The sequence below is a fragment of the Malania oleifera genome, chromosome 7, assembly GCF_029873635.1.
Source record: "Malania oleifera isolate guangnan ecotype guangnan chromosome 7, ASM2987363v1, whole genome shotgun sequence".
Lineage (NCBI taxonomy): Eukaryota > Viridiplantae > Streptophyta > Magnoliopsida > Santalales > Ximeniaceae > Malania > Malania oleifera.
Window position 1 is genome coordinate 98,527,847 of NC_080423.1, and position 25,769 is coordinate 98,553,615.

At 35.0% G+C, this 25,769-nt stretch overlaps 1 protein-coding gene across 2 annotated transcripts; it reads right to left on the reverse strand.

The window, feature by feature from the left end:
- Positions 1–1,397: 1,397 nt before the first annotated feature.
- Positions 1,398–24,157, reverse strand: LOC131159301 (uncharacterized). 2 transcript variants are annotated; one of them, XM_058114069.1, is made up of 11 exons: positions 23,905–24,157; positions 17,009–17,064; positions 15,880–16,004; positions 15,677–15,771; positions 10,402–10,607; positions 3,918–4,106; positions 3,635–3,835; positions 2,649–2,799; positions 2,469–2,532; positions 1,737–1,802; positions 1,398–1,665 (listed from the first exon to the last, which is right to left on the reverse strand). In XM_058114069.1, exons 1-11 carry the CDS (start codon positions 24,022–24,024, stop codon positions 1,589–1,591), a joined length of 1,350 nt encoding a protein of 449 aa, XP_057970052.1. In that variant the 5' UTR covers positions 24,025–24,157; the 3' UTR covers positions 1,398–1,588. The 2 variants fall into 2 exon arrangements, with proteins under 2 accessions (XP_057970052.1, XP_057970051.1); XM_058114068.1 differs by having other exon boundaries at positions 1,398–1,802; positions 23,905–24,147.
- Between the last annotated feature and the right edge of the window lie 1,612 nt (positions 24,158–25,769).

A 25,769-nucleotide genomic window follows, 5' to 3' on the forward strand; every position in this document is an offset into this window, starting at 1 on the left:
AATTATATATCCAACTAGATTGAAGCAACATTTAAGGGTCAAGCCATAAAGCTTAGCCACAAGGAATGAGGCCACAAGCTTACCCCTAGGGTGTGATTCAGGTACTACTATGGGCTGCAGGAGTGCCTCTCATGAGGTCAGGTGTTTAAATTCTCTTGGATTCATTTCTGTCCCTGAACTCCTGAATTTACCCTCTCTTTAGAATTGTGGGGTCAATTTCAAGGGACGCAGGATTAGTCACGTAGACCGTAAAACAGACACGTGGATACCTGGGTAATTTAAAAAAAAAAAAAAAAAAAAAACAGGGAATGAGGCGACTAGAAACAAACAAGGTGGGGCGTGTGGGGACCTAGGCAGTTGGCAGGCAGGCTGTACCGCCACATTGAGCTAGCTACCTTAGCATTTTCTGTATGGATGCCCAGAAAATAAGGCAGGACAATTGGACAAATACGACTGCAAGCTGTGGGGTAGCCAGCCTTGGATGGGACGTTGTGTACCAAAGTTGAAAGGATGGGACAGGCAACGTGGATACCAAACCAGGCGGTAGCAATGCAGTGGGAGTAACAGTGCCGCACTGAAAGTCTGAAATCCACTACCCAACTTGCTTTCACTGTAGACCCGAGATGAGAGAGAGAGAGAGAGAGAGAGAGAGATTTTTAAATTTAAATCAGTATTTCGCTATTTAAAATGATTCAAGCTCTCTGCTATTTAAGCTTAGTTCACGAGTTGGTGTCATAAATTATCTTTTAACTTAATGGGTAAATTTTAATTCTCCTTACTTAATAGCCAGGAGTTGAATGCTGAGGATTCTGTCTTCTTATTTAAAATTATGCCTTAATATTTTAGTGAACAAGTATAAAAAAAAAAAAAACCGAATTGATTATTCGATGAATTAATCAAGCTTCCTAAAGGTTTCAAACACCATCAACTTTTTAAAAAAAAAAAACCTTTAAAGTTATCTCCCCTGACATACAACAACAATCATATACACAATTTGAAGAGTATAACATAATATTGAATGACCAATGAACTAGTAATTTTTTAAAAAACAAGGTGATAATAATTACATCAATTAATTAGTACTTGAGAGTGAGTTTTAAATCCTAGATTTAATTTGTACAGATAGATAATCATTTCTTAAAATATATTATTCAAATCCACACATTCTAAATTCCCAAACTGTGTTCAGTTGTGATTGGAAAAGAAGGTTCAATCAAGGCATCACCGAACCTAGATTTGCTTGTGTTCAACACGAAATAATGCAGAATGACCCAACCTTCACAAGGTACTGGGTTCTGATTAATCTTGTTTATATTCACCGTCTGAAAGCAAAACTTAAATCTTCAATGAAAAATTGTAGATAAGAGAAAAAAAAAAAAACGAAGAGAGAGAGAGAATTAAATAAGTAAAGAGCAACAGTATATTTTATTACCTTTTATAGTACACCCTCCAGACATACCATTAGGAAGCAAAAATTTTACAAATATTGAGATGCATTTGGGGAGGGGGGGAAAACCCAAAAATAAAAATCAGTAAGAACATTGTTACCATGGAAACGTAAAAAAGAGTTGCAATAACAAAAGAGATCTCAAAATGATAGTTCCTCGGGTAATTCTTGAAACTTGCCAAATAAAAAGCTCTTGATCTTTCCTTGGAGATCTCCGCCTGCAAAGACATCGTAATGTCCATAAGCGATACTGAAAAGATTGGTGCAGGTAAAAAAATTATGAAGCTACCTTTAGGTTTGAATGGGGAAAGGTTTTGGGATAGAGTTGATTGCACCAATTTAACAAAATCATTGCCTGAAAAAAGAAAAGAAAAGAAGCAACAAAATATCACTGAACAAATGCACAAAGATTAGGTCCATGGAAAAGGATCTCAAAAAGCAATGTAAATAGATATGGGTAAAAGGGAACAATTCTCAAAAGAAATAGCAATCTTGCTGATGTCATAGCTCCAAAAAGGTAACTGCAATCTTTTCCTTTTTCTTGAGGAGCCCTTGCCCTTGTGCAGGGTCTATTGGGGAGGGGTTGAATCTCAACAGGACGCAAGTCACAGTAATCACTTAGTCACACATATTTGAGGCCCAACCCAATTTTTCTCATCATATAAATGTCCTCACTGTGAGCTACAAACTGAAGTCAGGAGCAACTTGGTCTTCTTCCTATCTTTCAACGGAAGAAGCATGCAGAAAATGTTGCATCCAACAAAACTTCATTTCCTCTCTAAGAAAAATCATCTGCTCATATTATACCAACAAGAGATGGGTACAGATCAAAGCAGACTATAAATGGGGTCTATAGATAATGTGATATGCAAGGATCAAAAGAGCAGTAAGTGCATAATTTTAACCATTTCAAAGATTTTATTTCCTTTTCAGAGGAATCGTGCATTTGATTAGGACAAGCCCTATCATATGAACAACAATCTTTCATGTTTCAGGTTTTCCCATTTGTTTAGTTCCTCACCAGTCACACGTTTTTCTGCTTCATTGACATTAACTAGGAAAGATGAGATTTGGTTGTCTTTCAACTGCGACAACAACAACAACGAATAGGTCAATAGAATGCATCAAAAAGTGAAAGAAGCAATGAGTCCCTTATCTTCAAGTATAAAAATGCAGGCTCTACAGTAGGCTTTTGCATTACCTTGGATAGAAGAGCTTTTGCAAGCTCCAATGAGTCGATGGAAGAACCCTTACTGTATGCAGGAACAAACTTCCCATCCTGATAGCCAGCCAAAAAGTGATAAGCTGCTTGGCCAGCAGACAGCTTTGAAGCAGAAGGGACAACTCCTGAACTGCTTCAATACAGAAGAAACAATGATTACATTGGATAATTACTTGTAGGCGAGGGGGAAAAATTGCAGCATTTCATGCTGTACATGAAAACAATGATCCAAAATAATACGAAAGGAAAATAATAAAAAAGGAAGAAGGTGAAAAATAGATGGGAAAAATGAGTAACCCAAGCAAGAAAAAAACAAGGCAATTTCATCCCAAAGCATTTGCTTTCCATACTCATGAAGCATGGATCACCAAAAAACAATGGTACATCCGCTGGCAGACCAAGTTATACACCGCTTCCAACAGGAAAAAGTTTTAGAGCCTTTGATTAGGGCCAATATTCAATTGGGCACTCAAAATATCAAGTATCAAATGGCTAACATTGTTTGAATGCATCAAAGTTGGTCTGCAATTGAATATTTACTGGTCAATATTGGTGTGACTTAATTGGATGACACCAAGCCCAAACACCACAGATATATTCATGCATATACATGCATGTCTATATATATATATATATATATATATATATATATAAACTTATTGATAAATCAGCAATATATCTAGTTCAATAGGTTGCAATTTCATCAGCTCCACAGATAATGGTTGAATTGGACCCAGACAGCAGCTGTTACTAAGTGGACTGCCAATTCAGAACAATGTTTACATGATCATGGCTTCAAACATCAATATTGTTCTTCCAAAAGTCAGAAACTAAGAAACTGAATAAAAACAGCAACAGAAGTCCATGGTACAAGGAAAACATTGGCCAGCAAAGCCAAAATGGCTAACCATATTTCTAAGCAATTCATTATCAAAAGAATCTCTAGCAATTATCGTGTCAATTACCTATCAGAAGTTGCGAGAATAACAGCAGCTGGTAACTTGAATAAATTTGGAGATGTGGAATCCCCCGTGTGAAAAAATGGGGCGACACCTTGTGGAGTAAGAACCACTCCTGCATCTGCAGATACCAATGAATCTGAACAGCTCTGAATTATATCTTCCGGTGCAAATAAAAGAATCACAGAATCACCAGAGACGAGAAGCCTGAAATTCACAACTCCATCGTGTAAAACACAAACTTTTTATTTCAATAATTTTAGTGCTCAAAGAGCATGGAGGTTCTTACCTTGCAGATAAAGGAATCCCTCCCCGTGCAGAAATAATAGGTTCAGACAAGGCAGCTAGTGCTTCTTTTGTTCCATTTGTATCACAGAAAGCTTTACCACATAAAATGAGTGATGAGCGCTCAATATCCACAGCAATAAATCCATTATTCCCTTGAACTTTAAGACCAATGACATCCCCAGCATTTGGACTGCATAATCAGAAGTAGCAAATAGAATAACTCAATCACGTAAATGTTCATACAGCAGTACAGCATAGATTTGTACATAGGATCAACAAGGTCAAGCTTCCCTTCCCACCACCAATGACCAAAGCTGAGGCAAAAATAGACCAATCTAGAATATCATATTGGACAAATTATATTATCATGAGTCCCAAACATTGTGCAAACAGCCTATCCAAGAACGACAAAGTTAGCAATCTATTAGGACTGTATGATATTGTCCTAAATCATGTGAAATGGCAGAAAAGGATTTATGCAGTCAACCCAGAAATGGAGGTGGTGGTGGCTGTAGATGAATTGATATCCCCACAGCAGGGGTGTACTCAGTTCTTATCAGTTCGGTTTTGACTAAAACCAATAACCAAAGAGAAAAAATCGGTCTTCAAAATCTAAAACTAAACTGACCAAAGAGAAAAAATCGGTCTTCAAAATCTAAAACTAAACTGAACCGTACACCAGCGGTTTAGTGTAACCGTAAACCAAATTTTTACGGAGTGGTTCAGTTTCACTTGGTTTTTAATATAAAATTTATATTTATAAAAAAATAAAAAAGATTTGCAAGCCCAAAAAGCTCAAACCTAAATCAAGTCCTTTTGAATGTAGACAAGGCCCAAGGGTAGCCCACCCACACAACTAGAATTAAGGGCCTTACTCAATGCAATGATAGGAAGGCGAGATGGGCTTTTATATGGGAAGGGAGGGAGCTTCTATTCTTCCTCAAACCAATGTGGGACAAAGGTTCCCACAGGCCAAGTCCCCAACCCAACTTCCACTCCACTACACTTGTCCCACATCGCCAAAATGAGAATTTTGAGTCATGCATTTTGTATAAATCCCTTTCCCACTCCTTCCTTATCCTTGAGCAAGGTCAACAAGCCAGATTTAATTAGTTAAAAAAATTAATTAATTAAATAAAGTATTAAATGGTTTCAATTATATAATTAAAGAAATAATATATTTGAAATAATATATTTAATCGGACACATATATACAATATTAAAAATAATCATTTTAAAATTTTGTACACCCCTACCTCCCCCACTCCCCAGCCGAATATATGATATATATATATATATATATATATATATATATATAAAGTAATTATATTAATTTATATATTTATTTTTTATTTAAATCGGTTTTTTGGTTTTTTCAGTTTGGTTATGTTTTGAAACCGAAAACGTGAACCAAAAAAACCGAACCGCTTTTGATTTCGGTCCAGTTTTCAGTTTTTCGGTAATTTATGTACACCCCAGCCCACAGGCTCCATGTAAAGTAGCTGTTAGTAAGTTTCCTCACAAATAAATTGCTGACAGGTAGTCCACAGCACGAATCCTCTGCCAAACCACGCATTTATGCAATACAATAACACAAGAAACTGTTTTAAATCTAAATATAATTTCATCTGAGTTGGCCTTCAGGACACCCACTGAACATGCTACCTTTTTTAACTGATCCTTAACATGACCCCATCAAGTTGCTCATCATGACATCCTTGTCCTCCAGAATTACAACAGCAATGCAGGACCTAAGTACTCCCACATAATGGGATAAACTGTAACTCAAATTCAATTCAATATTCAACATTCCAAAAAAAAAAAAAAAAGGAACTCTTACAATCACATTTGTAGGCCTAATATGCTTGCTAATCAAGAAAATAAAATTAGGAAACATAAATACTACTAGCACACCTCTTTCCTAATATATAAACCTTATATTCTACTTGATTATTACCTAATAAACTACTAGTATAAAATGCTGCGAGAATAGGAAATTTTTAAGAAAATAATAAAATTACAGGATTGCTAAAAAAGCATTAAAATTCCCAGCGTGGTGAATTCGCATGACAGGTCATTCACATTGGATCACTTCCCCCTGGTTGGTAAAAATTTGACCTTGAATTCAAAATTTTGAAGGGGGAGAAGAACAGATGAACCAAATGCAACTGTAGTTGACCAATATAATCTGCAGGCTTTAAAAATAAATATGAAAAAAAAAAATGCGCAATCTCATCACATCTTTATCCTTGAACTCAACAAATTTACCCACCATGCCTAATCTTTTGCTAGTTCTACCTCCTCAAATTCCTTCGTGATTTCTTTGGGCTGAGATGTCAATTTTTGTGTCCCTTATGCTCTCATATCCTATTTCAACAAGTGATCACAACTCCGGTTTTGACTCTAGCACACTCAACATCTCCACAGGCCTCGTCTTCTCCAAAAGTTAACTCTTTTCAGTCCGCCTCATTGAGAGTTTTAGCCATATTCTATTGATTGCTAAGCATTGTAACTGCCAAGACTTTGCTCTTATGGTAGACTGCTTCATGAGGTTTTCAAGGTGTTCTCGCAAGTTGATGTGCCCTTGAAGATTTAGTCATGGAATTGTACCTGCCCCCACTCTAATTCCCATAACTGCTGTAAGCGAACTCAACAATGGATGGTTCCCAAGGCATACTGGAAATTAACGGAACAGAGCTCTAGATTTTGCTGGGTAGCGACTATGGTAGAACCTAAGGTACCATTTGTATTCTCAATTCCTTCCTCTTCTATCATTGTATCTAAACAGGCTATTACCATTATCAGTTTACGGCTGATGTCTCCAATATCCCTGCGCGGGGCTGCAACCTCCTAGCTGTATGTTGCATAGCCTGATTTGACTGCTTTTCAAGGAAACAGATACAATATCCCCACTCCTCCTTCGTCGCCATGGTTTTCAGTTCTGTCGGATCAGTTCAGACCAGTAGGGTTTTGGTTGTCAGATTAGTTCAAAAAAGTCCAGTTCTGTCATTCTTGCTGCACCACTGGTTCAGAAATTTATGACAAGGGTTAGATAAAAGGCAGAGACCCTCTGTTGTGTTTGTCTCCCATGAAGGCTCCAAGCCTCCTTCAAACCAAAGAAATGATGTTCCACACTCATAATATCATGGTGACACCAGTCAAAGATGAGAATTGTCAAGGCTGCTTGGTGTGGTGATCTCCAAAGAAGATTGAAGATTTCTGTTAGAAGACCTGCGTCGGCTTTCTTCTCCAATGATGAGTAAGGGGGGGACAGGGCTAGAAGATGACGGTTGAAGAAAAGAACTGCAAGGCTGTCCAACGATTGAAAATTCATACTTACTCAGCTGATTGTGTAGACAAAGGGGATGGTTGATGATGAAGTCATATGGTGAGATGATGGCTACAGTGACATGAGGAAATGGCTTGTGGTGGTCGTGGTGGCACTACAGCGGTTAAAATTGATGGGGAAGATGGTGGAGTGATGAATGGTGGTGCAATGCAGTAATAGACTCTGATACCACCTAAGTCCTCACAAAGGGATAAACCCTAACAACTTAAATCCAGTTCAATGTTCAACTCTCCTTGAAAACATTGACAATCACATATTTATAGACATAATATGCTTGGGAATTGAGCATATAAAATTAGGTAACATAAATACCACTGGGATACCTTTTTCCTAATAAGCACAATATACAGCCCTAGAATTTACTACATTATACCGAATAATTTAAAAAAAAAAATTAGAGAGATCAAGTCTTTACTAGAATAATAGGTTACGGCCAATAGATATGAGATCATGGTCTGTAATGGTTTCAGATGATATTGTGAGAAGGAAAAAAGAAAAATGCAAGGGGGGACGTTGGACAAGTGGTGACACGTAGCAAAAACTGACAAAAATCACATTTTGTGGTATCAAAATTTTGGCACTTAGGAGCGTACAAAAATTACCAAAAAACCAAGTGGACCAAAACTAAACCTTTTTATATTTTGTTTCTGCAATTTTAGGTTTAAGCTTTTTTTATTTTATAAAAAAATTGGTTTTCGGTTTTGGTTTCAGTTTTACAAGAAAACCAGACCAAAAATAAATTATAATATTAGTTTATATTTTTATAGTTAAATATTTTAATACTCATAAACCACTACTATTCCTTTTTTGCTAATTTTTTTCAATCTGTAATTTAACAATTTTATTTCATTCAAACACATAGAACAGCTTGCCTAAAAATAAACAAATTAAGAGAAGAGATGGGGCTTTTATACAAGACGAAAGGCTCCCTCACCTAGTTCCTGTCAAAGTTGGACAAGGAATCCTCCTCCATGCTGCATGTGCATGCTATTGGCATGTTGCTTTGTTGCTGCTGCAGCTACTTTGCTGCAGGGTGCTGCTTCTTGCCCCACATCTAGAAACAACACGAAAGTGGAAGCCTTCTTCTATAAAGTCATGCATCACTCAATTCATTATCAAATTGCACTTTGGGCACCAGAACAGTCCCTTCTGCTGGTTTATGGGCTTTCATAGTATGCCCATTTCCAATTTACTCTTTAGTCCATTAATACTCAATGACATTCTGATAGAGAACCACAAATGGAGAACTTAAGATGCTTAAATGCAGCTATAGCATTAGAAATTAGGGTTTTTTTTTTTTTTTTTTTGTTTTATAAGTTCAGTTAATTTGGCGGTATTTTTTTTATTTTAAGTATTTTGGGGTTATTTTGTAATTGTTCGTTTGAGTTGTAATTGTAACGTTGGTGTATAGGTATTCTGTTATGTATTGTATTAGACGGTTATATCTTTGAATTCAGATTTCCAGCTGGTTTCCCTCTCTATTGTGCAGCTTCGCCCATCTTCTCTTCTTCTTCTTCTTCTTCTTCTTCTACTTCCTCTTTTCTTTTTCTTCCATCTCTTTCTTCCCTTCTCCTAGTTCTGTTTCTCTCTGTTCTATCTCTGATTTCTGTTGTCTCTAATTTCTATTCTGCCTCTTTCTATTTCTTTACCTTAATTCTCTTTCTGTTTCTTTTACTATCCTACATCAATTTGGTATTTGATGGAGAACCACCAATGGAGAACTTTAGCTGTTTATATTGTAACTATGGCATTAAAAATTAGCTAGGGTTTTATTTTAGCCTGCAAAATTTCTGGTTATTTTAGAACTTTAGTTAATTTTGGGTTGTTTGGTGCATTTTAAGTATTTTGGAGTTTCCGTTATAGTGGTAAAGTTGGTGTATAAGTACTCCATCCATGTATCGTATTAGACAGTTATCATATTTTGAATTCAGATTTCCAGAACCGCCTCTCTATTGTATTAGACAGCTTCTCTCTCTGTTCTGTCTCCGATTTCTGTTCTGCCTCTAACTTCTGCTCTCCCCTGCTGTTTCTCTTTCTTCTCCCTTCTCTCTCTCTCTTTCTCTTTCTATTTTTCTCCCTTAATTCTCTTTCTTTATCTTTCTTTTACTGTCCTACGTCACATTCTGCTGTAAAAATTTTGTTATTGATGTGCTAGGAAAAAATTCTTAAACCCAATAGAAAACCGAACCAGAGGATAAAACCAACGGTTTGCTTTCTGTTGAATTGGGTTTTCAGTCCACTCTTGGTTTGTGATTTTGAAATACAAAGTGTTCAGTTTGGTTATCAGTTTTGGATAAAACTGAACCAAAAAAAAAAAACCATTACACCCCTATTGCATGTTGCAGCAATGCATTTTTCTTCGGACATTGAAAACCAAACCAAACGTATTTCCTCCAAGCTTTTTGAATTTAGGCAACACAACGAGAAACAGGCAACTGCATGGACACAAACCAGGCACTAATAAAATTGCAAAATTGCCCAAACTGTTAAAAATTCCAAATGTGATGTGTCTTTAGACAAACTAAAAGCTCACGTTGCATCATAATGAATTTCCTCACACAACTTGCAAAGGGCTAAAGGTTACCCTTTCCCTCTTGCAGAAGCCAAACTGGTGTACAGAACAAGTCACTAGATTTCAATATTCCTAAGTTAAAGAAACTTTTTAATGCATACTAAACAAGCATCACTCACACAAGATCAAGCTTAACTGTTAACCAACTTGCTCAATCCAGCCTCAATTTATTAATTCATCCCAAAATTTGTATGCAAACAAAACAAGGTTAAATAATCTTCAATTTTTTTTAAAATCCTTAATACTTTTCTTGTTATCTCACCTTTGCAGCTTTTATTTCCCTCTATGGTAAATTTATTTTCATAAAATAAATGAATAAACAATATGTTACTTAAATTTGTGCAGACCAAATTTACAAACTAAAATGGAGAACCTTCACATGCACAAAGAGGCACACGCAAAAAATCCTAGGTGACAAATAGCTTAATCCTAGGCTCCTAGCAGGCTAGCACATAGACTGGGTGCAAAAAAAGTACTGGCCGAGCACAAATTAAACATATTTTAAAATTTTAACAATTAGTGCTTTAAAAACTAAAGAAATGACACCATAAGATTCCACAATACCTTATAGATGCAGCAACATAAACAGTTAGAGGACAAGAATCATGGGATACTGCACGAGTTGGAGTTCTCCAGAGAAAATTTGATAATGATAATACAGCAGAGGGACAATCACTTATCACACGAACTTTCGCATCACATTTTGGGAATGAACCAATAGCCCCATCATGGACAAAAATATTTGAGACAGTTGATATGTGACTTGTGACCTGAAAAAATGCGGTTGGACAAAGGCACAAATCATGCATGCATTAAACATAAAACGCCATAAGCATCATAATATGTGCAAAACACAGTAAGTTCAACGTAAGTAAGATGGAAGTACATTCATGCCTCTATATCAATTTTAAAAAATAGAATGAAAATAATATCTATATGAATATATCATAAAAATCATTAGTACTGTGAGTGAAAGCAGTAGCGTGTTAAACACACACATGCACACATCAAAATACTATCCACAAAGGGAACAGTACAACAACAAAAAGCCAAGCCTTAAGTCCCACTAGGTGGGGTCAGCTACATGAATCCATTTCTACCAATTTACACGATTGTAGGCAATCTTCTCCAACAATATGAGGGCTCTTAAATCCTTTCTCGCTATCTCATTCGAAGTTACTTTAAGTCTACCCCTACTCATTCTACTGCCACTACCAGTAACTAGCTCACTCCTCAGCGGTTGTCACTGGGTCTAAGCTCACAGCACACAAATTTGTCACTACGTGGCACCAAGTGACACACTTGGTTAAGCCAACGTCAGACACATAACTATTGGTTAAATCCTGCAAGTGTATAGCAATTCAAATAAACATTCACAAGGCAACAAGCATTACAAGAGCAACAACTCCCAACTTTTCTTTTATTCAAAGACAAGGAAATACACTCTAACATGTGCAGGAAACACACAACTCGTCCATCCCCATGCCCCCCTGCAACCCACAAGTTAAATTTATACACAATTCACACCCCCAACTACCTAGGGTCTGCAGTTGACAACCCCAACTACCTAGGCTGTGCTGGACGTAACCAACAATTGCCAACAAAGCTAAAACAAGTCATGCTTAAAAGTAAATGGCTAAAAACATGCCTAGACGTCCACCCACAAATTTACCCACTAACCATGCCTGTCTGCCAGCCATGCAAGGATAAACTGCCAAGTAACTGCCTAATTCTGATCAACATGTCAACATTGAGAGCAATTGGCATTGACATTATACACCCTATGAGTCAACACTTGTGTCTAGCATCATTCCCCTTAACCATGACTTGTCCACATCCCAACTACAGCAAATGTCACTGAGGCACTTGATGTAACCAAGTTAACCATCTGACCCTTTTAACTGAAACCAACCATCGTAAGCAATCTTGTCAAGGACCATGACTCCAACCATGTCCATTCCTAACCAAGTCAAGTAGGCAACTTCGCTACTATGTGCTCCCCCTACAACAACATAGTTTCACCAACCAACGATTATCAAGACAACCCATGACAGACCATCTCAAGCTATTGCCTTGGCACATGGTTTGCCCACGCCGTGTGCCTCGACAATGTCAAGCTACTCAAGGGTCTGACAGCGGTGCACTATTTAGCCTACATTCACACGCTCAAACCATCTAAGCCAACCCTCCCTTATCTTATCTAGCTTACTACAAATATATTCATTCTTTAATTTATCTTTGAACGTTATACAATAATACCATTTATCCACCTTATCATTCTCATTTTGGCAACTTTTGCTTTTTAGATATATTATTTCTTGGTTGCTCAACATTCTGATCTAGATAGCATACCATATAGTTGTCTCAATAAAATTTTCTTTTAATTTTAAAGGTATTCAATGATTACACAACATGTTAAAGCACTTTTCCATTTTAACTATCCTAATTTAACTTTAAGCATAACATCTTCTTCAATATCTCCTTCAGCTTGCATAATAAATCCAAGGTATCGAAGTCTAGTACTAGGAGTGCTACTAATTTCTCGACCATCAAGTTTAACTTTTTCTTTTGTATTCCACCTACCATTACTACATTTCATATCTTCTATCTTATTTCTCTTTAACCTAAAACCTCTAGTTTCTAAAGCTTTTCTCCATAATTCCAACTTAGATTCTACTCCGCCCTAGTTTTATCAATTAAGACAATATCATTTGCAAACAACATATACTTTGGAACCCCATTTTTGGATACTCCTAGTAAGTTCATCCATCACTAGTGCAAAAATATAGGGATTCAAATACCTTGATTAAAAATTCCTTAAACTCTCCACAAGTAGTCCTAATGCTAGTCGTTACTCTATCGTACATATCCTCAATGACATCAACCCGCAAACTAAATTCCCCTTTTTTCCCCTAAAATACAACATAGAACTTTCCCAGATACTCCGGTCATAGAGGCTTAAGTCAATAAAAACCATATTCAAGCCCCTCTTCTTTTCCCTAAACTTGTCCACTGTTCTTAAATGAAATATATAGCTTCTGTAGTCAATCTCCAGGCATAAAACAAAACTGATTTTCTAAAAACCCTCATTTCTAACCCTAGTTTTTGTTCAATTACCCTTTCCTATAGCTTCAATGTATGATTAATAAACATAATTACACAATAATTATTACAATTTTGAATATCACCTTTATTTTTATAGGTATAAAAGTGCTTTTCCTCCATTCTTCTAGCATTTTCTTAGTTTTTATAATTGTGTTAGATGTTAATAAAATAATTTTTTTATCACCTAGGCATTTCCAAACTTCAATTGAGATGTCATCTGGTCCTACACCTTTTCCATTTTTCATCTTTTTTAATGCAAGATTAACTTCATTAACTCCAATTTTGCAAATAAATCTCAAATTTTAAACTCTTTCCTCATTTTTCAATTTTAAGTATTTTGCTTGGTTTTCATTAACTAGCTTATTAAAGCAACTTTGCTATCTTTCTTTTATGTATTATTCTTTAACCAAGATATATCATCCACATTTTTTATACATTTTACATTACCTAAATCCTACACTCTTTCTTTCTCTAGCTCTAGCAAGTCTCTTTCTCCTTCTTCTATATCTCTTCTAGCATATAAACTATTATATGCTCTATGTTTAGCTTCAACGACTTTTTTTTGCATCTTTTCTTGCATCTTTATACTTTTCAAAGTTTTCCATGTATTTACACTTTTTCCATGTTTTATGATTTTTTTTTTTTTGTCTTCACAGATTTTTCGACTTTTTGCTTCCACCACCACCATCTTTACAAGCCAAGAATCTTCCTCTAGATTCACCTAAGATCTCTTTTGTTATCTTTTTAATAGAGTTAGCTACCCTACTCCAAAGAGGGCCTCCATCTACACTATCCCCATCATCCAACTACCCTCTTTGACCATTTTATCTTTAAATTTTATTATTTTTCTCCCTTTAATATCCACCACCTAGTTCTCTTGCATTGATTTATGCTACCCATTCTCTTCCATTTTTTAGTACATGTATCTAACACTAGAACTCTATGTTGTGTAGTTCAATTTTCACCAATCCTTGCATGAAAAATGATCTACCCCTCATAGTTTAGGAGAAAAATATCTATTTGACTTTTGTTCTGTCCACTCTCGGAAGTTGTCAAGTGTTCTACTCTCTTCTTAAAGCATGTATTCATTATAATAAGGTCATATGACTTAACAAGTCTAAGATCATATCAACAAACTCATTTTTATCTCCATATCCATGTCCACCATGTACCCTCTCATTACCTTTATTTTCCTTTCCAATGTGCCCATTCAAATCAGCTCCTATGAATATTTTTCTCAGTCTTTGATGTCCCTTTTATAATACCATCCATATCTTTCCAAAATTGTCTTCTAAGTTTTTCTGCTAAGCCTATTTTAGGAGCACAAGCACTCATAACATTTATTATCTTTCGACCTAAGATCATCTTGATTTTTATGATTCTATCCCTTACTCTTTTACCATCTTTAACGCCATCTTTCAGGTTTTTATCTACAATGACTCCTACCCTACTTTTACATTTTTCTTTTCCAATGTACCAAAGTTTAAATGCTGATTTTTCACTTTATCTAGCTTGATCCCCTACCCACTCGGTTTCTTGAAGGCAAAATATGTTAATTTTTCTCCTATTCACTATGTTAACTATCTCCATGCTTTGACCCATAAGTGTCCCCATTTTCCATGTTGATATCCAACCCTAGTCTCCCAAACTAACTTCTTTAACTGCTAATGTTCAAAATGATACCCAGAACCTTCGCACATCTGACACCGTAGCTGGGCGCCGACACAGCACGTTGCTTTGGTCAAAGATTTAGCCCACCCTTTCCCATTTTTTTTCTTGACTAAGTGGTATAAGAGCACGAAAAGAATAGTATCAACCTAAATTATGAAGACAAAAGCGTCACATAATGTCCATATTTCCTTTACCTAACATGAACCCTAGAAGTAAAATTGTAGAATCTTTCGTTGCGGTAAACAGGTAAAGCCACTGTTTTGGAGAGGAGTAAGACCAAAGAAAGAAATGAGAAAGTTGCATAGGATTAATTTTTGAATTTTATTTCAAATAACTGCTAAATTAAGCATTCTCTAGGAAAAGAAAGCTACTAAAACTCAGGGGAGTTTTGGAATCAGGTCATAAAAAGGATCAATTAACATCATAAACATATTCAGGACATGTTCATATTCTTTATGGATAAACTGCTTAGAGATCAAGTCTCCAGAGAGAGAAGAGAGACACATGGATATTTTTTTCTTGAAAATCACATTGAACTGTAAACCCCCTACAAGTAAGCCTGGGTCTTCAATATACACGGACATCTAAACTGCCCTACACTCCTTGCCCGCCACTCTCACAGATACATATACAGAAACATAATAAACTGTCTCTGAGCACTATTAACTTTTTTCAAATTTACAAAACTAATATAGGAAGTGTAATAATCATTAAAATATAATATAATAATTAACTTACATTAAAGTAGAGACAAACCAATAAACAAGAAATATTTTCGTAATTATGTCAGAGTTCATATTAAAATATTGACTGCTGAAGCTACTTCCAGTTGGAAAGCTATCCATGGAGTTTATAACTAAATACGCCATGCACCAACAAATGGATAAAATTATTCTTCACATTATTACAGAATAAATGAAATTATTCAGTATTAGTGTGTGTGCACATGCATATATATATAAGCACAAAACTGCTACACCTACAATATATCTGCACAATTCGGAGGGAGAAAACAAAGAAAACAAAACAGGCAAATATCCCAAAGAAAAAGGTTAAAGTATGCCTGTTTCAAAAGTTTACTATATTGGGCCTTGGAGATTTCTGCTGCACCTCCAGGTACATTTCCTCTAACATGAACCGATAGTCCTGATAAAGCGTCTACAAAAATCCAAAATTTATTTAAACTATTATTTAAAAAGGGGCAAGCAAAGAAAGAAAAAACTGATAATTGTCTAAATAAACATGTTGACATATTGAAGTTATCACCTGCAATGGTTGCACCTTTCTGCTGTAGTTCAGAGGATTTCAAGTTTCGAAAAGCTTTATCTTTGACAATTACACCTTTTCCAGCCAAAGCCCAATTGAGACCATAGGAAACTCCAGGACCCTCCCTACAAAGAGAAAGAAATGAGTAACAGACAAGAAAAATAAGCCATATGTTGTTGAGCTACTCTTATAATATGCAAGTAACTTCAAACATGGAAATGGAAGAACGAGGGAACTAAAATAAATTCATACACCAAATGTCTGACCAATGCTTCTAAACAAGGGACTACTCAAGTACCTTGGAAGTCTGAGATATAGTAAATTAGAAAGTCGGGAAACTTTCATGTTAATTTTGCAAGCCACCATTCATTGTATAGCTAAAAGATAAACAAAGGATCTGAGGTTAGCCGTAGCAACTCTTGAAGATAATAAAAGAGAAGGATGGCTAAGATGGTAGGACTACTTGAAACATCGACCAAATATTGCTCCATGAGGGGCGACTTGGTTATTGTTAGCAGGAGTTGGCGGGGGTAAACCTAGGATAACTGAGACTGAGATAGTGAGAAAGGGTTTGAGAGCACTTCAACTTTTCGGGATATATCACCCTACATCATACTGAATTGCTAAAAGTAACATAAGCCCACCCAGTGGGACATAAGGCTTCATCGTCATAGTCGGAATCATGACTAGTTGCTGTTTTTGTTTTACTTCCCCCTTGCAGGCTCAAGGGGCCACTCAGGCCAAACCAATATTACATGGACAAACCAATATTACGTGAGTTCAAGGAGGAGAATTGAACAGTTCACCAATATTACATCTTGATAGTCAGGGAATGGACAGATCCTACATCTTAACACATGCTCACACCTGATGCATGTACCCTTTGCAACAAAACATAAAACTATAGTCCCAAACTAATCCTAGATGACAATCATGTACAGAGTACATCGCATTTCTAGAACACATAAGCATGCACATGCACACAAACACAACTTGCTTAAATATAATTAGTGCTCCTAAATATAAGAGAGCAAAATTTAACGGAGGAAAAACTAATACAAAATTCACATGATAGCTTTGCAATAAAATCCCCATTAAAATTTTTGAACATAACCAAATGAAGGGTCACCTGGGGAACAAAACTGTTTCAGCTTCCTCCTCGACCATTGGGGCTGAAACTGCATTCTGTAGAGTTTCAAAACACACAAAAAGTTAGGTCATATGTACTTATTCCAAAATAATTAGTTTTTTATGGATAATAACAACACATAATGCCCATCAATCAAACACATGCAATCATGGTTTTAAATAAAGGCCGCGACCGTTACGTAATGGTTTTTTGGGTTACCGATACCGTTACACAACGCAAAATCAGTGGGAAGAAAAATCACGGTCGTAGTGGCCATTATAGACCGCGACCGTTACGTAAAGGCCGTTACAGCCGTTACGTAACCGCTATAGGACCGTTACACCAAAAAAAAAAATTTTATTTTTTACTTTTTCTTCTCACTTTTTCTCTCTCTTTCATATGTCATTCTCAATATACCAAGTGGCAAGAGGGAGAAAGATTATAATGAGGATGACAATGATACAAAATTTACTATTTTTGTAAATACTCACAATAGATGCATTAATTAACAATTTCAAAAGACTAACTTGTTAGGAAAAAATTTTTTTTTTTTTTGATAATATTAGTAATGTGATATTTATGTTCTAAATCTTTCAACTTCAACCTTCTTTATTTTCTAGCTATTTTATATTTATATTATTCATATGACTTATATGTCTAATAGATTAATGGAGTGTATAATGTATTTTGTTTTCGTAATTAATTTAGCACACATAAGAATTTATCACAAATAAGAACAATGAGAAGTATAAATACACACACACGTAATTTTCTATCAATGGTGGTTTAAAACAAATGTAAACTTGTTGCCCTTACTCCTTACCAAATAACTTAGTTACTTAAACTAAAAGATCCGAAATACACAAACTCTTTCTAAGAATGGCTAAAAGCTTAAAACATGCAAGTACGCTAATATGCACAAGGTTGTGCGTGTTTCAAAAAAATTCACGGTCGTTACACCCACTTCTCGTTATGTAACATCCGCTACTCCCGCTTCCCTTTACACCTCTTACCGTTATGTTACGCTACCCGCTACCGCGATTTAAAACCATGCATGCAATACAACATTAAATTGAAATATGACATTAGCAAGAACTAGATTGATGTCTAATACTCCATCTATTTGTGACAACAATAAGAATTATGCAACTAAGAAAAGGAAACAAGGTCAATCACATTAAGAAATCTTTTTTACAAGAAATAATATTAGGATCATTAATAAAAAATTCTTGATGTTCTGTAAGAGATCCAAAATGGCCAAAATCCCAACATTGCACTTTCTTACAAGTAAAAAAATTTGTCCATGCAAATTTGATTCTCCACAGTTTCATCTAAAGCTTGCGAGTTTGAATATAAGAATGGCGAAAGGACCTATTAGATTACCAAGTGGTAATCTAACATGGTACCAGAGGCATGGCTGCAAGGTGGTCTCGGGTTCTAGTCTTGGTGCCCACATTTAATATGGTACCAGATCCATGGCTGCAAGATGGTCTTGGGTTCTAGTCTTGATGCCTACATTTAATATAAGTTTGTTCGAAAATTGTCATCTACCCAATATATGGGCATTATTCATTGTTTGTTTATTTCTTCACGTGACCATGTTGCACACATAGGGGAGTGTTAAAGCTTGATATACATCGTTGGCCCACAACCTAACAACTTAATATACATTTAGGCGAAGTGATAATACAACAACACCAACAACAAAAACCAAGCCTTAAGCCCCACTAGGTGGGGTCGGCTACATGAATCCTTTTTCCGCCAATTTATGCAATCATAGACAAATTCTTTCAACAAATTCAAGACTATTAAATATTTACTCACTATCTCATTCCAAGTTATTTTAGGTCTACCACTACCCCTTCTACTGCCACTCACAGTAACTAACTCATTTTTCCTCACTAGCACACTATATGGCCAATGTTGCAAGTGCCTAAACCATCTGAGTCGTCCCTCCCTTATCTTCTACAAGAGCTACACCTAACTTACCACGAATATGTTCATTTCTTAATTTATCCTTCAATGTTATACCACTCATCCATCTAAGTATTCTCATATCGGCAACTTTTACTTTTTGGATATGTTGTTTCTTAGTCGCCCAACATTCTAATTCATATAGCATAGCTGGTCTTATAACCGTTCTATAAAACTTCCCTTTTAACTAAAAGGGTATTCTACAATCACAAAGCACACTTGGAGCATTTCTCCATTTTACCGAGCCTGCTTTAACTCTATGCATTACATCCTCTTCAATTTCTCCTTCGGCTTGCATAATAGATCCAAGGTATCGAAATCTATTTATTTCTTCATCATCAAGTTTAACTTTGTCTCCAATATTCCTCCTACTATTACTGAAATTACATTTCATATATTATGTCTGATTTCTACTTATCCTAAAGCCTCTAGATTCTAAATTTTCTCTCTGTAATTCTAACTTAGCCTCTACTTCACCCCTAGTTTTATAAATGAATATAATATCATCTCCAAACAACATACACCATGAAACCTCATTTTGGATACTCCTTGTTAGTTGATCCATCAATAAAGCAAAAAGCAGATCCTTGGTGTACACCTATTGTGATTGGAAATTATCGAGTCTCTCCACCTATAGTCCTTACACTAGACATTACTTCATCGTACATATCTTTAATGACATCAATATACCTACAACATGCACCTTTATTTTCTAAAACTCACCATAGTACTTCCCTAGGTATCCTATCATATGCTTTCTCTAAGTCAATAAATACCATATGCAAGTCCTTCTTTTCCCTAAACTTTTTCATTGATCTTAAAATATATATAGCTTCCGTAGTAGATCTCCCAGGCATATAACCAAATTGATTTTCTGAGACCCACGTTTCTAACCTTAATCTTTATTCAACTCATTGTAGTCAAAAGCATGCCCCTAGCCCCACTACACCTCGCGCCTCATTCCTTTTGAGACGAGGCAACCTTCAAGAGGCGCAGGTAGGCGCATTGAGGTACAGGTAGGCGCATTGATGCTCCAAGCACAATGAGCCACGCCTTGAAATTTTTTAGCCTGTTAAGAAATAAAACGTAGCTAGAACCAGCCCTAGCCCTCTTGCAGCAATCCAGACTTCGACTCAGACCAGCCCTAGCCCTGCATCTTCAAGCCTTCAACTCATCTTCAACCCTTTAAACCAGCACAAAACCTAGAAGGAGCCCTTCGTCTTCGACCCTTCTTCTTCTTCTGCTGCTGCTGCTGCCTGCTGCTTCTTCTTATAATATTTACTTGCATTAAGCCACTAAGTTAATATTATACAATATGTAATTAATTATGTAGTTTAATGCAAGTTTATAATTAATATATAACATTTTTTACTGAATTTAGCAGCTGTTTGTAATTTTTTTGGAAATGCAGTATACAAATTATACAATATCATTCTCAATTTTTATACATTTTACATTACCTAAGTCCTTAATCTTTCTTTCTCTAGCTCTAGAAGTTTAAATATACCTATTTCACCGCCTTTTGTAGCTAATCTATCATACAAATTATTAAATGATCTATGCTTAGCTTCACTAACGGCTTTTTATGCATCTTTTTTTTCTCGCCTCTTTATATTTTTCAAAGTTATCCATGTTTCAACATTTTTGCCATGCTTTATACCAAATTATTTTTGTATTTACAACTTTTTGGATATCTTGATCCCACCACCCCACCAACTTTCATTGCTATTTGAGAATCTTCCTCTTGATTCACCTAAAATCTCTTTTGCTATCTTTTTAATAGAGCTAACTATCCTACTCCAAAGAGTATTTATATCTATACCATCCTCTATAGTTCAATCACCATCTTTGATCATTTTATCTTTAAAAATTTTATATTTTCTCCTTTTAGGTTTCACCACCTAGTTCTCTTACATTGGTTTATTTTAACCTTCCTTTTCCATTTTTTAATACATACATCTAACACTAAAATTCTATTTTGTGTGGTCAAGCTTTCACCTAGGATAACTTCATAATTCTTACATGATAAACGATCTACCCTTCTAGTTAAGAAAAAATCTATTTTGACTTTTATTTTGTCCACTTTTAAAGGTTATCAAGTGTTCTTCTCTTTTCTTATTCACTGTAATAAAAACATATGACATAGTGAAGTCTAATGTCATTTCCCCAGACTCATTTTTGTCTCCATATCCATATCCTCCAAGTATCCTTTCATAAGCTTTATTATCCCTTCCAATGTGTCCTTTCATATCTGCTCTTATGAATATTTTCTCAATCCCTGATATGCCTTGTATAATATTATCCATATCTTCCCAAAATTGTCTCTTAAGATTTTCTGCTAAGCCTACTTGAAGAGCATAAACACTAATGATATTTATTATCTCTTGACCTAAGACCATCTTGATGTTTATAATTCTATCCCCTACTCTATTTACATCAACAACGCTATCTTTAAAGTTTTTGCCTTCAATAATTCCTATCGCATTCTTATATTTTTCTTTTCTAGTGTACCAAATTCTAATTTATCAATTTCTCTAACTTTCTCCCCTACTCACTTAATTTCTTGAAGGCAAATTGTATTAATTTTTCTTCTAATCATAGTGTCCACAATTTCCATGCTTTTACCTGTAAGTGTCCCTATATTCCAAGTTGCTAATTTAATCCTAATTTCCTGATCTAACTTCTTTACCAACCCACGTCCAGAATGATGCGAGAACTCTCACATATTTGACAGTGTACCCAGGCGCCGACACAGTGTGTGGCTTCAGGGCTACGACCTAACCCACCCTTGCCCACTTTTCGCTACACTCAGGTGGTATAAGTGCAGTGCGTCACTCGTAGGGGACACCCCAAAGAATATTCGGTAAGGATTCATCATAGTGATCTAAAAAATTTTAGGTTGGTTGTCAGCTACCTAACGCAACCCTCCTCCTCTACCCAAGCTTGAAATCGGTTGTGTGTGAAAAGATTACATTGCAGGCAGAGTTAGGCGAAGTGATAATCTGACATGATATTAGAGCTAGTCAGCAGGAGATCCTAGATTCTAATCTTGTTGCCGGCATTTCTTGTGTGGTGGTTAAAAATTATCTATGCCCCCAATTGGAGTTATTCATTGTTTGTTTATCCTGATGAATAACTCCAATAAATAACTCCAATTAGGAGCATAGATAATTTTAAACCACCACACAGGAAAAATTGGCAACAAAATTAGAACCTAGGACCTCCTTCTGACTAACTTTAATACCATGTTAGATTATCACTTAGCCTAACTCCGTCTGTGATGCACTTCATATCCTAATTTTTTCACACACAGTCAGTCCCAAGCCTGGGTAAAGAAGGAGGGTTGCATTAGGTAGGTGACATTCAAAGTAAAATTTGTCAGATCATTATGATATGAACTCCTACTGAATATTTGTTGGAGCGTCCCCTACGAGCCATGAGTTGCACCTATACCACCCAAATGTAGCGAAAAGTGGGTGAGAGTGAGCTAGGTCATTGCCCCAAAGCGATGCACCGTGTCAACACTTGGGTACAGTGTCAAATATGTGAGAGTTCCCACATCATTCTAGATGTGGGCAAATAAAGAAATTAGTTCAGAAGACTAGGATTAGAATAGCAACTCATAATATAAGGAAACTTACGAGTAAAAACATGAAAATTGTGAACACTGATTAAAAGAAAAATTAATATAATATGCCTTCAAGAAACTAAGTGGGTGGGGAAGAAAACTAGAGGAATTGATAAATCAAGACAATTAAAGCTTGATATACATTGTTAGCCCACAATCTAACAGCTTAATCTTTTAGGTAAAGTGGTAATCTAACAAAACTCAATGGCTCAAATGAAGAAAACCTAAAATATAAGAAAAAAAAAAGAAGATTGTTTCCTTCCACAATTAAATTAATCAATAACTATTAGGACTTAGGAAGCACTGAATTTTAACCAAGTGACCTACTATGTGAATCAATAAATCAAGTCTTCACTTGTCCGCTGTGGTGCTGCCATCAAAGAAGAAAGACAAACTCCATTGAAGAATAAGAAAATTATGAATTCGTCCCATACATTAGAAACTCAAAATGAAAAATAAAGCAGCCTTTCTTTCCTTCTGCAAAACTATAGCATCCTCACCTTCCTAAGGATTCAAGCTTCTCATAGACGAGGAAATCTAGAAATCAACTAAAAATTCAATCCACAACATTTTTTTTCCAAAGTAGGGGTCCCACACTCATTTTCTTGCCCAACCACTGGGTCTAGTTTGCATTCCAATATATTCTTTGACTAGAGGCAGAAAGTATCCAGAAACCATGCCTTCATAATACAATGTTCAGAACAAAGATTAAGTCCAAAATCTCTCATTCAACAATACATTTCATGAAACTCTCGAGCCTCTAAAACCTCCAAAACCTTTTCAAACGAACTCATCAGAATAGACATGCACACGCATTACACCCAACAAATCACCTAGTCAAATGCGAAAGCAACACCTCCAAATCCCCGAACCCATTTACCCAACAAACCCACTTCACCCAACCTCCTCTCCCACACCGTAATTATAAACCCTACAAGACAGAACAATCAACTTTAACCAAAATTTATGTTACGGGATTTTTTATCTAAAGTTGGTACATTCACGTCAACAACGTCTGCGTACCATTCCCATTAACGACTTCAAAACACAGTGAGCTCAATTTACAAAATTTTAAAAAGTAATCGGAACCAACCCCAGAATCACAAATTACTCAGATCGTTAGCTTTTATCTAAAATTAAACAGGCAGTATGTGAAACCAAACAGCAACAGCGGTTAGAAATGAAACCAAAATCTCAATAATTTAATGTATCTCTCGATCAGCCATTTGAAAGTTATTTTTGAGAGAGAGAGAGAGAGAGAGAGAGAGAGAGAGAGAGAGAGAGAGAGACTGACGCGTCGTGAAGAGAGGGAGAAGGGTAGAGAGGAAGCGAGTGCAGGAATGGGGGAAGTGGAGGATCTGGAAGATAGAGCGAAGGAGGCATCAGCGAACCGCTTCAGCAGGAGGTTCCTCATGGTGGTCTGTTGTTGGAGACGAACCCAGCAAATGGAGAGACCAAAACCCCACTCTCTCCACTCCTACACAGCTCTATTCTGGCTTTGTGTCTTTTGGGTTTGGCTGCTACCAGCCTACCACCATCATCAAAAAACACATTTAAAATTAAATAATATAAATGTTCATATAATATTATCAAACACTTTCTTTAAAAAAAATCGAATCATTTTCAATTTATATAAATTTTTAATTCAAATTAAAATAAAATGATCATAGGAATTTAAAATATTATTAAAATTAAAATTTTCATAAATTTTTAAATCTTAAAAAAATAATAAGAATCACTTACAAAATATTTTTACTGTTTTTTGACATAAGATTAGATTGTTCTTAATTTTGAAATTTAATAATTAAGTAAAATAATTATAATAATTTTTATTTTTATAATATTTAATTTATTTATATTTTTGTTGTAATTTTTTTAAATTTTAATCATGTTTTTTTATCGACAAATGAGCTTTGTTTAATCAAGTTTCAATTTATTTTTATTTTACAATTATTAACTAAATAGATTATTGGTTTCGATTTTTAGTTTTTAATTCTTATTTTTTATTTTTGTTTCTATTTTTTTTGTTTTCGCAATTTTTGACGATGGTAACCAAACAACCCCTTCAACTCATATATTTTAGATCAAACACCTTCCTAATATTTGTTGAATATCTTTTCGCTCCTTTTATTATTATTTTTTAATGTATTTTAGATATGTTCATCATGGCATGACTTTATTTTTTTGCTTCTCCATTATTATATATAATTATTTTTTTTTCTTTTGAAATGATGGTATTCGAAGTCCTTTAGACACTCAACTAATCCATCGAAATCTCTATACTTTTTCATTTAAATATTAAAATATTATTTCAAATGGAAAGTCGTAATGCTCAAGAGAATAACAACTACAAATTTTTTATTTGTTAATTTACTAAGTTTAGTTATGATGACATTTACAATGAAAGAAGATGTATACTAAAGTTTTCTATATCATAAAAGGAGGCATTATAAAGAAAAGGGCTATGTGGTTTTTCTATATGACCCAATTCTATGGTATAGACAAGGGTGGGCAAAAAGAAATTCAAAAAATTGAACCAAATAGCAATATCAAGACCAAACTAAAAAAAAATAATATATAGTTTTGATTTGTATTTTTAATTTAATTTAGTTACCAATTTAGTTTTTGTTCAGTGTATTCAATAATCCTGGTTAATCAAGCTAATATATTAATGTATTGAAATTATAATATAATTATAAATTATGTATTTAAAATATATATTATTTATTTAAAGATATATTATGTGGGAGTATGTACATCAATAAAACAATATTAATTTTTCATATTTTAAATTGTAAATATAAATTTTAATATCATTTTGGCATGGAATGTGTAATTACTAGGTTAACCATTGGATTTAAAAAGTTCATGAACAAGAGTTCAATTAACCATTTAAACTGGTTCAATTTCAATTCATACTTTTGGTGGGTCAAAAATTTAGTTTGGTTAATGGTTTAAGTGAATAGTTTAACTAAATCATACCCGATTCTCGGTGCACATATTATTTGTAGCATGTTAATATTTTTTAAGAATCCGTTTGGATCAAGGATTTTGCTTAAGAAAAGGAAAATAATGAACAAACTCATTTTCCCTTATATTTTTCTTTTCTATCAAATTATATCCAAAATAAAATTTTATTTTAATATGACTAAAATTTAA

What these genes read in the sequence shown, in the direction of transcription:
- LOC131159301 (XM_058114068.1), bottom strand. Translation starts at nt 24,024, where the DNA reads ATGAGGAACCTCCTGCTGAAGCGGTTCGCTGATGCCTCCTTCGCTCTA. An exon ending in GAAACAGTTTTGTTCCCCAG is followed by an intron (nt 16,005 to 17,008) that starts GTGACCCTTCAT and finishes TTCTCTTTGTAG; the next exon opens with GGAGGGTCCTGGAGTTTCCT. An exon ending in GGGATTCCTTTATCTGCAAG is followed by an intron (nt 3,836 to 3,917) that starts GTAAGAACCTCC and finishes TGTGAATTTCAG; the next exon opens with GCTTCTCGTCTCTGGTGATT.